General features: G+C 34.0%; 1 protein-coding gene across 2 annotated transcripts in view; it reads left to right on the forward strand.

The window, feature by feature from the left end:
- KMT2E (lysine methyltransferase 2E (inactive)) overlaps window positions 1-16,085 on the forward strand; it is a 98,774-nt gene that overhangs the window by 64,944 nt on the left and 17,745 nt on the right. For both annotated transcript variants that reach the window (XM_082661508.1, XM_082661509.1), the window contains exons 9-15: window positions 62-100; window positions 4,442-4,672; window positions 4,788-4,918; window positions 6,245-6,362; window positions 7,357-7,466; window positions 10,531-10,795; window positions 11,736-11,834. In XM_082661508.1, the coding sequence (XP_082517634.1) occupies window positions 62-100; window positions 4,442-4,672; window positions 4,788-4,918; window positions 6,245-6,362; window positions 7,357-7,466; window positions 10,531-10,795; window positions 11,736-11,834 (993 nt within the window). The remainder of the gene's footprint in view (window positions 1-61; window positions 101-4,441; window positions 4,673-4,787; window positions 4,919-6,244; window positions 6,363-7,356; window positions 7,467-10,530; window positions 10,796-11,735; window positions 11,835-16,085) is intronic.

Consider the following 16,085-nt stretch of genomic DNA (forward strand, 5'->3'; position numbering starts at 1 on the left):
TTTTAAATATTAATTATATCCAGTTTTTAAAAAACTAACTCAGAATTCCATGTTATTTCAGGCCTTTCGTGAAGGATCTAGGAAATCATCAAGAGTTAAGGTAAACACATTAAATTTAAGCCCTTATTATCAGTTGTCAAATATCTAGTGGTTAACTAAGTGGTTGCTTGTTCATAATAAAGTAAATTATGCTGTCTTAGTTCTGTGTCATTTTATTGCTTATTATCTTTACCAGAAGTGGGACCATAGAGAATTATAATAGGGTTAATATACCACTCTTGGAGTTTATTAACACTGTTAAAACATTAAACAAAAGGAGATATATAAGTAATTTCTAATAGTAAAATTTCTAATATTAAAATTAAAAATTTTCATTTATCATTATATTCCGTGTCTCCAGTACCACTAGTATTCTAGACATAGAAATGCAAAATAATATTTGGAATTTGAAATTTTGCTCTTTTGCAGAGTTGGAATTCTAGTGATTTAGTTGTCAGTAGTTATAAAATATTATAAAATCACCATAGATTCACCGTGTAAGTACAAACTGGTCACTTGTGCCTTGAATTAATTAGAATACATCCTCAATGTTGTAGATGCCAAGATTGCTGAGAGAAGCAAGCCCCCCCAGCTGTGCCTCCCCTTAAAAGATAGGTTTCTGTTGGATCACGGAGGTCAACTATACAGTGTTACTCTAACTTTCTAGGTTAGGTAGTAAAGGAGAATGAATATCTCAAGTTGCCAGATATTAAAATAGGATGTGGGAAGCGTGTTAGAATACATCTGTTGTCCCCATAGTATAAAGTGTAATCATTATTAATTATTCCACATTCCTGGAAAACAGATCATTAAGCAGCTGTCCAATGATTATTCTTGCATAGTTTTGGAACTCTTTCTTAAGAATGTTAATACATGGTGTCACTCAGCATACTGCAAGTCCAAAGTCTTATAAAATGTTCTGTATATGTTAAAGTTGGGGGTTTTATATTTACTATATTAAACTTGTATTTATGGGATTTTCTCTGACACCAGAATGAAGAGGTCTGAAAAAGGGTTTTTTATTAAGCTGTTGGAACTATTGATACTCCAGTGGTTGTCCTTTTTTCCCATTTTATCTAATCTGAATAGCAGGCTTAATGAGGAAGGAGCATCTTTTACTTAACTGAGATATTTTCATTTATTACGTAAAGAAGTGACAGATGCTTTGTTCACCTTTGAAAATTTTTCCGTTAACTTGAATATGTCTTTAAGATCATTACATTTCTAATAAGTAATTCTGTCATATTAAAAAGGCTCAAGAGATATAGAAGAGCTGTATTGAAGAGAAACCAAGTTAGTAGAGGATTTATTTGGGGGGGGGGGGAGGGAGAGCAAAAAAAAATTAAAAGCTGAGAAGATTTCTTTAATAAAGCTGATGAAAACCTTAATATGTAGTGTCATATAGGAGAAAGACAAATACTGTATATTATCACTTATATGTGGAATCTAAACAATAAAACAAATGAATAAGTAGAATAGAAACAGACTCACAGATACAGAGAACAAACTAGTAGTTACCAGTGGGGGAAGGGGTGACAAGGGCAAGATGGGGTTAGGGGCTTAAGAGGTACAAACTACTATGTATAGAATAAATAAGCTACAAGGATAATAATAATAAGCAAAGGGAATATAGCCAATATTTTATAATCACTTTAAATGAAGTATGATCAATAAAAAATTTTGAATCACTACATTGTACACCTGAAACTAATATAATATTGTAAATCAGTTATACCTCAATATATAAACAAATAAATAGGGGTAGTAAAAAAAGTGATTGTAAACTTTTATGTCTGTATATAGTATTTGAAAAACATTTTTGTATTATATAAGCCATATTCACTATAGAAAATTCTGAAAAATAAAAAAAGAATAAAAATAAATAAAGGCCCAAAAATATGTGATGTTTCATATTTGTATAAAAATCTGTTCTTTATCAAGTGGTCATTATAATGTAGAATATATAATTCCGTAAAAGATCAGTTGGTAAAAGAAACCTACCCCTATCAAATAGTTGAGCAACTTACTATCGTTTGTTTCATTATAGAAAAGAATACTTTTTGTAGTAAAGATTAGTTACTTATATGGAAGGTGGACTGATGGTAAATTTTAGTAAGTGTTACCATACACATGTACATGTCTAACAGCATATATAAGAATTTTCATGAAATCTATATGTGATTTTTAAATTTCACAGTTATGGTAGGTTGTACACATTATAGAAATAATCTATCTTCTCATAAAGGTGTTCCGTTCTGTAGAAAAATTGATGAACAGCGTTTGCAAACAACTAAATTGAAACTTCTTGTGTTAATAAATCCATTATAAATTTGAATTATGCTATTGATAAGATATATGTTTTTGTTATCTGCATTAATTGATTTTCGTCCTAAGACTGCAAATAATTAATTGAGGGAGTCCAGGCTTTAATAAACTTTTTAAATGTGTGGTAATTATGCCTTTCTCTAAGTTGCATTCCAATGAGAAAAGGATTCCCTTTTTGTTTCCTAAAACCTATTGAGAGGTTGTAACTTTTCACTGCTTGGCATTTAGCATTCTTTTTCTTTTTTAAAAAAATTTTTATTAGAGTATTGTTAATTTACAATGTTGTGTTAGTTTCTGCTGTACAGCAAAGTGAATCAGTTACACGTATATCCACTCTTTTTTAGATTCTTTTCCCATATAAGTCATTACAGAGTACTGAGTAGAGTTGCCTGTGCTATACAGTAGGTTCTTATTAGTTATCTATTTTATATATAGTAGTGTGTATATGTCAATCCCAATGTCCCAATTTATCCCTCCCCCCTTTCCCCCTTGGTAACCAAACCATAAGTTTGTTTTCTGCATCTGTGACTCTATTTCTGTTTTGTAAATTAGTTCATTTGTACCATTGTTTTAGATTCCACATACAAGCGATATCGTATGACATTTGTCTTTCTCTCTTTGACTTACTTCACTCAGTCTGACAATCTCTAGATCCATCCATGTGGCTGCAAATGGCATTATTTCGTTCTTTCAATGGCTGAGTAATATTCCATTGTATGTATGTACCACCTCTTCTTTATCCATTCATCCATCGATGGACATTTAGGTTGTCCATGTCCTGGCTATTGTATATAGTGCTGCAGTGAACAATGGGCTGCATGTATCTTTTCGAACTATGGTTTTCTGCAGACGTATGCCCAGGAGTAGGATTGCTGGATCATGTGGTAGCTCTATTTTCAGTTTTTTAAGGAACATCCATACTGTTCTCCATAGTGGCTGTACCAATTTACATTCCCACCAACAGTGCAAGAGGGTTCCCTTTTCTCCACACCCTCTCCAGCATTTATTGTTTGTAGAATTTTTGATGATGGCCATTCTGATTGGTGAGAGGTGATACCTCATTGTAGTTTTAATTTGCATTTCTCTAATAATTAGTGATGTTGAGCATCTTTTCATGTGCCTCTTGTCCATCTATTTAGGTCGTCCGCCCATTTTTTGATTGGGTTGTTAGTTTTTTTGATATTGAGCCGCATGAGCTGTTTGTATACTCTGGAGGTTAATCCCTTGTTGGTCACCTTGTTTGCAAATACTTTCTCCCGTTCTGTAGGTTGTCTTTTCGTTTTGTTCTTGGTTTCCTTTGGTGTGCAAAAGTTTTTAAGTTTAATTAGGTCCCGTTTGTTTATTTTTGTTTTTATTTTCATTAAGAGATGGATCAAAAAACATCTTGCTGCATTTTGGCACTTAGCAATCTTATCTTACAGATTTTAATAGGGGGTATGAGGAGGAGCAAGCACTTAAGCTTAAAGGTCTTTATTTTGTGAGACATTTTATTCTCATGTTGAATTTATCATGTGGACAGTTGATTATAGATCTTGGAATTATACAAAATTAAGATATCAAAGTATATTTTTATTATAAAACATGTTAAAAGTTGAAGTATTATATCAGAAAATAAGTTTATACTTAATATGTAGTATGTATAGTTTACATAATAATTGCAAATTTATTCTGGTTAAATAGAACTGTGAGTACAGAGTAGATATTGGCAGTCTCAAAAAAATTATTACACGCTTTTTTTAACCGTTAGCTGACAGTGACTCCAAAGTTTTGGGTATTTTCAGTTTTATTGAAAGCCTCCATTTGGCTACAGTAGTGAAGCTTAAATTTCTGCTATTCAACTTAACTCTGCTTCCTTCAGTTTTCCAACTCGTGTGTCTGGCATCAGTATAAAAATGTATTAAGCTGCTCACTTATGGTCTTTTTTTTTTTCTTTTTCCTACTAGGACCAACTTAGAAAGCCTATCATTATTTCTGGTTTATATTGTATTCTTTTATATAGATTGTCATATTGTGTGTGTGTGTGTGTGTGTAAATACTTAAAATCCAGATATTAATGCTTAGTTTGCTATGATTTTAGGGCTCAGCTCCAGAGATTGATCCTTCGTCTGATGGTTCAAATTTTGGATGGGAGACAAAAATCAAAGCATGGATGGATCGATATGAAGAGGCAAATAATAACCAATATAGTGAGGGTGTTCAGAGGGAGGCACAAAGAATAGCTCTGAGACTGGGCAACGGAAATGACAAAAAAGAGATAAATAAATCAGATTTGAATACCAATAATTTGATCTTCAAACCTCCTGTAGAGGTAAATATATCATTTGCCAAGAGATGATAAAACAACCTTTTTCTACTGTATATCTTAAGTACTTAGACTGAAAGCAGTCTGGTTTTAGTTAATCTCAACTTTTCTCTGATTGTAGAGCCATATACAAAAAAATAAGAAGATTCTGAAATCTGCAAAAGATTTGCCTCCTGATGCACTTATCATTGAATACAGAGGGAAGTTTATGTTAAGAGAACAGTTTGAAGCAAATGGATATTTCTTTAAGAGGTATATTCATTTTTTTCTCCATGTTTTCTGTAGTTAAATATTGAATTTTTGGCTATTTTAAGCACAAAGCTATTGTTTATGTGTATTTTGTTTTCTAAGGGATTATTTTAATATTTAAAACTGTAGATGCAGATATATTCCTTAGTCTCTTTTTTAAAATTAATTTATTTTTGCTTGTGTTGGGTCTTCATTGCTATGTGTGGGTTTTCTCTAGTTGTGGCAAGCGGGGACTACTCTTTGTTGCTGTGTGCGGGCGCCTCATTGCGGTGGCTTCTCTTGTTGCAGAGCACGGGCTCTAGGCACGCGGGCTTCAGTAGTTGTGGCTCACGGGCTCAGTAATTGTGGCTCACGGGCTCTAGAGCACAGGCTCAGTTGTGGCACATGGGCTTAGTTGCTCCGCGGCATGTGGGATCTTCCTGGACCAGGGATCAAACCCGTGTCCCCTGCATTGGCAGGCGGCTTCTTAACCACTGCGCCACCAGGGAAGTCCCTATTCCTTAGTCTCTTACCCATCCCTATCTTGCTGACACTCCTAAAACAATCTACTTCAAAGATAAACTGTAGCAATATAGGTGGACATTAATGAAAAAGTCTGATTACCTGAGATTATAAGGAACCCTTTCCATCTAGGACTTTCCTAATTCCTTATAATTGCTAGAACCTGCAAAGACCACTGGTGACCACGTCCTTCTTTTATCAGAGGATGTTAGATTTGGTCTTACGTTATTGTCACCACTTTCAACTCCGACTTTCTTGGTACTGGAAGGACTTTGGAGCCTTCTTCTATCGTTTGTGATTTTGGGGGTGGGAATTGATGTGATCTTGTGATAGCCATTGCTTCCCTGAGGTCTAGAAATATGTTTGCATCTCTAGGGAAATAACATTCTCAGCCTATATGCTATAATTATTTAGAATATTTCATATTGTTTGTAACTGAGTTACTTAAGTTATGAAAGATATACAAGAATCTTTCCCTTTCGTATAGCAGATTTGATCTGAAACAGTGCTGTAAATCAAACACGTAAATGCACTGATAGGAACTTTAATGGCATCTCATTATGAATCCTTATGTAAAGGCAGTAATCACTCCCTTTTTATCATTCTTTGTAAATTTGAATTCCCACCTGAATTAATTATCTTTGGTTTAGGTAAGGTTATATGAGCAGGTAAAAATCTTATTAGCATGAATTAGCCTAGTGGTTAAGAATGGGTTCCGGTATCAGACTGCGTATATTCAAATCTTGGCCTCCCTACTTACTATGAGTCTTTTAGAAATTTCTTAAATTCAAAATGTTAATAGTTTCTAATGCATTTCTTTTTTTGTAGACCATACCCTTTTGTTTTATTCTATTCTAAATTTCATGGTCTAGAAATGTGTGTTGATGCAAGGACTTTTGGGAATGAAGCTCGGTTCATTAGGCGTTCCTGTACACCGAATGCAGAGGTAAGCTTATAGAAATCCTTTGGGGAGGCAGGGGTAGGGAGTGTGTGGAATCTGAGTATTAAGCACAAAAAAGTCTGGTGGCCTAAAACAGACCAACAGTTTTTAGTTGTTGATGCATTTTATACTGCCCAACATCTTTCCATTACGAAAATTTAGGTGATAACTGGCTGTGAGGTCTCAGGTTACTTTGAGCATTGAAGAAATTGTGATGTTACTTGTAAGAGAAAATACTGGACTTCTCTGTTTATTCTGGAAGCTCTATTTATGAGTCAAATATATGCTCTGATTTGATCAAGGTAGATGACGAAGCTGAAAACTAAAGTAGATTTTATATGTGCTAGTAAATTATGTTTTAGAAGTGGTGTATAAAATAATATTTCTGGTTTTGTTTTTCACATACCAAAATAAATGTTTTCTAGTTATATAATGTTACAGTTAAGTGTAGGTTTTGAAGCAAGACTTACAGATTCATGTCTTCTTTTTGACTTACTAGCTTTGTAACCTTGTCTGTGCTTCAGTTTTATCTGTAAAAAGATGTTATGTGGACTAAAGGAGTTAATACATGTAGAGTACCTAGAACAGTGTATATCACAGAAAAGTTAGTGTTAAACTATACTTTAACTATATATTTATAAACTGTACCATTAATGCGTTTCATTAAATCAAAGATGCCATCACTTGTAAAACTCCCAATTTCACAGATTTTAAAAGGGGAAAAAATATGCACCATAGAATTGATGAAATAGAGTTATTTTCTTTTCGATGCTCCTAGAGCCTGCATCAAACTTGCATAGATGTGTACCTCCTTCCCAGTTGATAACCACTGATTTAGGTACAAGTCTTGTAATTAATGGCATATTTTCCATGTTGTATTTGTGAATTACTTTGAAAAGAATAGTTTTCAAAATTGCAAGATGAGATGCTTCTAAAGGTAGAAAATAATTTATAGAGACATATATTTATGGAAATACAAAATTATTCTTTTCACTAACAGGTGAGGCATGAAATTGAGGATGGAACCATACATCTTTACATTTATTCTGTACAAAGTATTCCAAAGGGAACTGAAATTACTATTGCCTTTGATTTTGACTATGGGAATTGGTAAGTTCAAGTCTGTAAATATGATACCTGTTGTTTTGAAATAATTCCTTAATGTCCTTATAAAAATGTAGGTATTGTCATTACTTCTTTAGCTTTCTATTTTTATTTACCATTAGGCAATTAAAAATACTTGGAAACGAGCATTCTGATATCAGCTTCCATTACAGCATGATTGCTTTGGTCTTCCAGACTTTTCTTATTGTAATGTAATGCTCATAGTATAATAATTAGTAATCCTAATTGAGCAATACTGACCTTGTTTATGTGAGAATTTTTTCCTTCTTTTCTTTCTTGTATTTTAGGTAGAGTGTAGAGTTTTACTCATTCAATTAATTTGGTTAATCAGTAGAAATGGATAATTTCACTCATTGCCCCTCAGAAGAAAAGAAATTGTGCCAAAGTTTCTTTGCAGTATAAATTGAAAGGGTTTGTTGGCGATCGTATGAGGAAACTCTGAGAACTGTTGTTCTGAAACACTAAAGAAGAGTTGATTAACACTAAGAAAAGTTAATTCTGAGTAGAGAAACTGCAATTTAAATTTTAAAAATTTTACTGTAAAAAATAGTAATACAGAAGTCCATGTAGGGAGTTCCCTGGTTGCCTGATGGTTAGGACTCTCTGCTTTCACTTCTGTGGCCTGAGTTCAATCCGTGGTCAGGGAACTGAGATCCTACGAACCGCGCGGCCAAAAAAAAAAAAAAAAAGTCCATGTGCCTCATTTCCAAATTAAGAAGCAAAACATTATCCATTAAAGGCCCATATGTTTAGCAGCCAGATTGCGTCTATCCCTCTGTCTTTTACCAGAGATAACTGCCATCTTTAATTTGGTGAGTTTAACATTTTTATGAGTTTAACATTTTTACTATGTCTGTAGATGTCCCTAAATAGTATGGAGTAGTTTTGTATATTTTAAAAATTTATGGAAATTATAATCTGTATTATTTTGCATTCATCTTTTCTCATTCATTACTTTTGTGAGGTTCAGTTCTTTTGTTATGTGTAGCTCTAATTCATTTATTTTCACCGCTGATGGCATTTATCCATTCCACTATTGGTGGACCTTTAGATTTACCAAAAATGCTGCATGTGTACATGTTCTCTCCATGATAGGGACGTAGAGGTGGAATTGCTGGGTTGTAGAATGTGTACAGCCTCAGTTTTTACCAGACGTGGGTGAATGACCAGTTTATACTCCCATAGCTTTACTTCCTTGCAACACTTCTTTACTGTACTTTAAAAATCGATATTAATCTGTGTGAGATAGTATCTTTTTATATTTGTAATTACCATCTTCCATGATTATTTTAAGAGCCCAAAGATCCTTTTATGTATTCATTTGTCATTTGGATTTCCTCTCTTATGACTTGTCTCATCATCTGTTCATTTTTCTGCTGGGTAGTCTTTTTTTTTAAACCGATGTGGGTGGAGGCACTTCTTTATATATTCTATAATCTTTTGGGTTATAAGGATTTCAGTTCATATCCTCCTGTATTTTATTTTTAAGAGTTTGTGTGGTATCCATTTTACATGCAGACATTTTTAATGTCCATTATGTTTTCTGTCAATGAAATCCCTCTTCCTTCAGTATATGCATCTCTACTTGATTGTTGGAGTCAGATTTATCCTGATAACTAAAGTGTTTCCTTTTTAGCTCTTTCTCCGCCCCCCCCCACCAAGGTGGAAAATTGAGCATAATAGCTCTTTGCTCATTGCTTTGGGGGACTGTTTCCCACAGTGGTTAAAAATATAAGCTTTTTATAATCTGACTCTCTGCTTTCAAATCCTAGCTCGGTCACTTATATTAGTTATGTAACCTTGGACCAATTTTGTCATCTCTCTCTCTCTCATTACCTCATTATAATATGAGAAAAATAATACCTAACAGGAATATTTCGAAGATTGAGTTGACACATGTAAAGGGTTTAAAACCATTCTTGATACAAAATAAGTGCTGAATAAATATTAGCAGTTGTCATCATTATTATTTGCAGTTCTGTTGTCCTAAAATCAAAGAAAATATCTAGAAAAAGTTTCCAGCTAGTTTCTGTTACTGCCTGATTTGGAGAGGTGAGGGGTAGACCATGATGTTTGAGTTCTACCCCTGATTCACAGAATTAGACAGTTTGACTTGTAGCTTTCTACCAGTGTTGAAAGTGAATGAGTTAGGCGTATTAGAAACTTGGAAAAGTAAATTATTTTTTATTATGAACGAACTACTCAAAACATGCAAAGTGGGAGTCTTCCGTTATTATTTAACTCTGGTTTGGGCATTCAGCCTATATCCTAGAGATGAACTGACTCTTGGTGGTAGACAAGAGGGTAGAGAGTTAAGAAATACTGAAGAGCTGAAAAGTGTGGGCTTTGGACTCAGACCTGTATTTGAATGTCATCCCTACCACTTAATGTGTGACTTTGGACAAGATACTGACCTTCTGAGCTTTAATCTCATCCGTAAAATGGGAGTAATAATTATCACTACTGTGAAGATGAGAGGTAGTGCAATTATTTTTCAAGCTTCCGTTTATTTGAAAGAGGGAATACCTAAGGGCAAAGGCAAACATGACATTCAGTTTTTTCAAGGTAGCTTTTTAAAGAACCCTGGTTACTGAAATCATTCCTTAAAGTATAAGACAAACTAGTTAAGATTTGGTATTTATTGTACCTAGCATTTTTTATTTAGGTCAGATTTAGAGTATTTTATCATATTCTGCATATACACTTTATAGCACTCTGAGGTAACCTGGGGTTTTTGCCTTAAAATATGCCATGGTATCATTTGACTTAAAAAGACTCAGTTTTAATTTATTGGAGTTTTTTCCTTCTGTAACCCATCACTGGTTATCCTTATGATTATGACCAATCTCTGGTCAGAAATCAACTTCTAATTATTATATTGTTTTTATGAGAAAATTTATTTTGTCATAGTTATAAGGAATGAAAATTAGCGAAAACGATTGCTTATAATTAGTAATAGCATACAGTTTTGTGGAGGTGTAGCTTAAAATGGATTAGAAAATATTACAGTCTATATCTTGAACAAATATTTAACTGGTTTTCTTTCCAGTAAGTACAAGGTGGATTGTGCATGCCTCAAAGAAAATCCAGAGTGCCCTGTTCTGAAACGTAGTTCTGAATCCACGGAAAACATCAATAGTGGTTATGAGACCAGAAGAAAGAAAGGAAAAAAAGAAAAGGATATTTCAAAAGAAAAAGATACACAAAATCAGAATATTACTTTGGATTGTGAAGGGACAGCGAACAAAATGAAGAGCCCGGAAACTAAACAGAGAAAGCTTTCTCCTCTGAGACTATCGGTGTCAAATAATCAGGTACTGAACTATGCTCTACTGAATCTTGATGAAAGAAGTTAAGAGAAGAAAATTAACTTGTCATATTTTATCCTCTTTTTTGTATAAAATGGCTTAAACTTTTTAAGTCATTCTCTTATTTAATGAAGTACTTATAAATGTAAACTACAGGTTCTGCTAGAATTTGTACAATATTTGTTAAACTTTTAAGAAACAGCTCACCCAGCAAATCCTTGTAGAATTGAATACAAGATTTTCCTTAAGACTGGGTAATTAAAAAAATTCTTCCAGATGGCACTGTCCTTATGTTTGTAATAAATGTTCTTATTTAAAGTCTTAAGCCATAATGATTCCTTTCCTTTAATATTTGGGACATAATGAAATCAATTCTGTAGGGGTGGACATATGATTTTTGAGAGGAAGTTATTTTAAAAACACATAAGATAAATTTGAGGAAAGAGTTTGGCCTGTACTTCCGCTTCACCAGGAAGTATTTTGTTATATGCCCTCTAAACAAATGGAAGTTAGTTAGGCGGGACCTTTTAAATGTGAAGATTAAGTAAGCTTTTATTTGTCTCCAGTGTCTTATCTTCTAAGGATAGTTTCCCGTAAGTGTTAAATTGAACAAACCTTTATTAAGCACTTGGTATTTGTAGGCACTGGGTTATGTGAAATAATTTATATGTTTATGTGTTGGTAAGAATATAAACTTAAGGCTTTGCGGACTCTACTGATAAAGAACATTATTGACTAGAACTTTGAGAAACAAAATTATTTGCATGATTTTGAAAAGTTTCCTGAATTAGGAACCAGTTTTAAGTTTCTGAAATGGATTTAAGTACTCTTGTAATTTTTATGTTTAATTAGTTCTGGTTGAAAGACATTTAAAATACATGGTTCTGTGCCTCTAGTTTGTAGATGGAGTAGTAGTTTCTATAAAGCAGTCATTTCCATCTTTCAGGAACCAGATTTTATTGATGATATAGAAGAAAAAACTCCCATTAGCAATGAAGTAGAAATGGAGTCAGAGGAACAGATTGCAGAAAGGAGAAGGAAGATGGTAAGTTGGAAGGCCGGTAGCAGCTTCCTTCTGTCACTTGGGTTTTAGTGACACTGCTCGTCCCAAAATACTTGCTGCTGCCTTTAGGAGGGCCTTTACCTTGTTCTTTGAAGTTAGCAAACATGATGTGTCCCTGAGCATTTCTATTTGGCTTTGTCATTACCATTCAAGTAACTTCCACTAATCTTTTGTATTTTCACTGTGTGTTCAGTAGACAATTTAGAATTTCTGACATTTAAGAAATAATTTTTTAACATTTTTGAAGCAGAGTACTATTAATTTTAATGCCAGAATTACTGTTCAAAATGTTTTTCATTAACTAAATGTATCCTTTCTCTTCATAATTTAATGTAAAACAAAAATGGAATTTTAAAGCTTATAATAGCACTAAATAAATGGCTTATGTGAAAAAGAAGAATACCCACTGTTGGCAGCTGCTATTTTTACATCTCATATTGCTATCACAAAGTAAGGTTTGCATTAAAATAAGGTTAGTATTTACACTCCCTGTACTATTTATTTGAAATATCTTAACCTGTATAAAAACTAGGACAAGATATTTTCTTAAAAATCCATGGTAATTTAGCAATTGATACAATGTCTAGGCCAGTTAAGAAGACATTAAGATATAGTTTGCCTTAAGATTTGAAAATGACTTTATATACCAACTGATGATCTTAGTACGGGCTTTCCCCACTCCCCTTTATTTTATATGCTCCCTTGTTTCCTGTTTTAGTGATTTTCATGTTGTATTTCATGGAATCTCAGGTGTCATATACTTAGCGGTAGGATCTTTGGATTTTGGTCATTGTAGGCCTGCTTAAATGTAACTCTTATTGCCTTGATGGTCATTCCTCTAACACTGATGTATTGTTGATGTTCAAAATTGCAAAAGCAATGCAGAACTGTTTCACAGCCTCAGGATTTCAGAAGCACTGCTCTGATGGGACAGGGTAGTGTTAGGAACAGGAGAGAAGAAAAACAAATATAGGAGAAAATATTGGAGGAGGTTGCTTATAAAGAAAAAGGAGTTCTTCCTCTAAAAGGAATTATCTTGAACCTTTTTCAAGATTGGGTTACATCTAATAAATTACCTGTACCTACCCAAATTACCTATGGCCCTTTCTTGACTAGATGTTCAATATTGGCCAGTTCATTCCACAATTGCCACAGCCTTGTCTTTGCAATAATCCTGCAGAAACTTTTAGAAGATCACTTTAGGGTATGAGTGGTTTCTGTATGAGGCATGCGTCTGATACAAATACGGCTTTAAGGGCTATAACAATGCTTTTGGGGGGAGAGAAATGAGAGGAAAAAAGAAAATTCAAACCTGGAGGTTTGTTATATGACTCTGGGGCTACTTTTAAAATACTTCCTTCTTTCAGTGCTGAGAAAGTTAGTGGAACTTAGAACATCCTCATTTTGAGATGGCAGAAGGAAAGAGAAATGCCTTTTTGTTGAACATGATGGAACTTTGGATAGGTAGACAAAAAGGCATACTTGGGAATCCAGTTTTGTCCAGATTTTGTCTACTAGTATGCTATATTAATATAAATGAATACTTCATGTTTTTATATCTGTTTTAGCATATTCATTTTAATATATGCCACTAAGGTGGTTGTGCAGCTGAGTATTTTTCATGGGAATAAACAAACGTAAATATTTAGAATTTGGTATTTTGAAGGGATATGAAATATTTTTTATTGAAGTATTGAGGTACAATATTGTATAAGTTACAGGCGTACAATAGTGATTGTTTTTAAAGGTTATACTCCATTTATAGTTATTATAAAATATTGGCTATATTCCCTGCGCTGTACAATATATCCTTGTAGCTTATTTTATACCTAGTAGTTTGTACCTCTTAATCTGCTACCCCTATACTTCCCCTCCCCCCCTTCCCTCTCCCCACTGGTAACCACTAGTTTATCTACATCTGTGAGTCTGCTTCTTTTTTCTTATATTCACTAGTTGTATTTTTTAGATTCCACATGTAAGAGGTATCATACAGTATTTGTCTTTCTCTGACTTATTTCATTTAGCATAATGCCTTCCACATCCATGTTGCTGCAAATGGCAAAATTTCATTCTTTTTTTATGGCTGAGTAGTAGTCCATTGTGTGTGTGTGTGTGTGTGTGTGTGTGTGTGTGATATACATACACACACATATATATGTATATTGGTCACATCTTTATCCATCTGTTGATGGACACTTAGGTTGCTGCCATATCTTGGCAATTATAAATAATGCTGCTGTGAACATTGGGGTACACGTATGTTTTCATTTAGTGGTTTTCTTTATACACTGAGAAGTGGAATTGCTGGATCCTATTTTTAATTTTTTGAGGAACCACCATACTGTTTTCCTTAGTGACTGCACCAATTTACATTCCCGCCAACAGTGTATGAGGGTTCCCTTTTGAAGTAAGTATTTAAAAATCCTTGGCTCCTTAACCTGTAGCCTTCAAGTTCACTGTAATGTTGTTAGTTGTAATTGCTGTGTTTGCCTGGATGTTTTAATTATAGAATTTTTGCTATACTCAAATGACTAGAATGCAAAAGCATGCATCCTAGAATTCTTAAGCAGTTGGTTTGGCCCCTTCCCACTCCCCAAAGTATTAGTATTTGTGGGTTGAAATATTTTGTTTTGAAAAGTTTAAGTACTCATCAGGCTTTATTACTCCAGTGTTTGCCTTTTATATTGGCTATGTTAACATCAGTAATTGGAAAGATAGGTCAACTCCTGAGAAACTTAGGTCAAACTGATTTAAATTTTCTCCTGTGATGGGACAGACTTTAAAGCATTATAATAGGAGATACCAGTTCTGACGTGTATCTATGAGATTGAAATATAGAAAGTCAGACTTTCCTCCCAGATAAGTACCATGTAATGTCCAAATTCAAATATACTTCAGCCCATCCTTTTGTAGTATAGCTTGAACCATATGAAATTGTTGATTTGATAGTTTTTATCTACACAAATGGCAGTTCCATATACAACCTAATATTAGCATGTTGCTCAGTCTCCAAAAATAGCACAGGTGATTTATGTAATTTGGTTGCTACTTTGTTCCTTTTGTTGAGAGTGGAAGATAATACCTCTGCCTTCGAGGGCATTTAGAAAACAGTTACAATGCAGCAGGAAGTGTGGTAAAGGAGATATATGACAGGTAACTTATAGCTGGAGGGATCAGAGGTCATTTCATGAACTAGGTAGAATTTACCATTACCTTATGATGTTTAAAATCACATTTGGCTGGAATTATAGGCTGTTTTTTTGGGGGGGTGGTGGTGAGGAGGGATATAGGAAAATAAGATTGGTTGATTGTAGATCACATGAAATGCTGAATGATGATTTCATGAAAGAATACTCAAATCATTAGGGGGCCAGGGTAGAAAGCCATTCTTAATATTTTCCTTTTTCCTCCATTATATTTTGTCCTCTCCTTACAAAAGCTCACATGTGGCTAAATGGTATGGAACTGAATAGATGGTTATTAGACATTTTCTCTTTAACTAGTAAGAGATACTTCTTTGGCAGTGGGTTGGAATTGACTTGGGAGAATCTTAAGCTGAAATACAGTGGGTTGAAATATAATAATACGGTAAGTTGAAATACAGCAGGCTGTTTATACTCACCTGGTTTCAAAACCGGGGTACTACTGAGTAGACTCTTCCAGGTCCATGGTAGTTGAGTTGAAGTTAGGTGGCCATAACCTTGTCAGAGGTTAAGTGTACAGAAGGGGGTTAGATATTGAGAAGCTCACCTTATTTTGATGAACAGGTGATTGATTAAAAATGTAAAACCTTAGAAAGATTTAAATTCAAAAGGAGGCTTGCTTCCCCTCCTTCACCCCATTTATAATGAAATGAAAAGAACCTCCTTTGTAGTATCTTTTAATATATTTTCAAAATAACTTTCCACAACCTTATGGAAAGAGTACTTGGGGAATATAGTCTTGGTAATATTTGATGGTCTGTTATAGTCAGATTGCTTAAACTGGAGTCCATGCAAGGTGGTTCAGGTGGTCTTCACATGTAGGATAGAAATTTGAGACCAACAAAAGGATATGAAGGGATAGTCACCTAGCTATGAGTTTCTTAAACCTGTCAAGCATCTAGGACAATCTAGAATCAACTGTATATCACCAGAATATAAACTACGTAAGGGCAAGGATTTGTGGGGCTCATTGCCTTAGCCCTAGCTTCTAGGGGGAAAAAAAGGTCTGGCTTTTATAAAAGTAGGTGGT

This window comes from Grampus griseus, assembly GCF_964374135.1.
Source record: "Grampus griseus genome assembly, chromosome: 9".
In the NCBI taxonomy this organism is placed as follows: domain Eukaryota; kingdom Metazoa; phylum Chordata; class Mammalia; order Artiodactyla; family Delphinidae; genus Grampus; species Grampus griseus.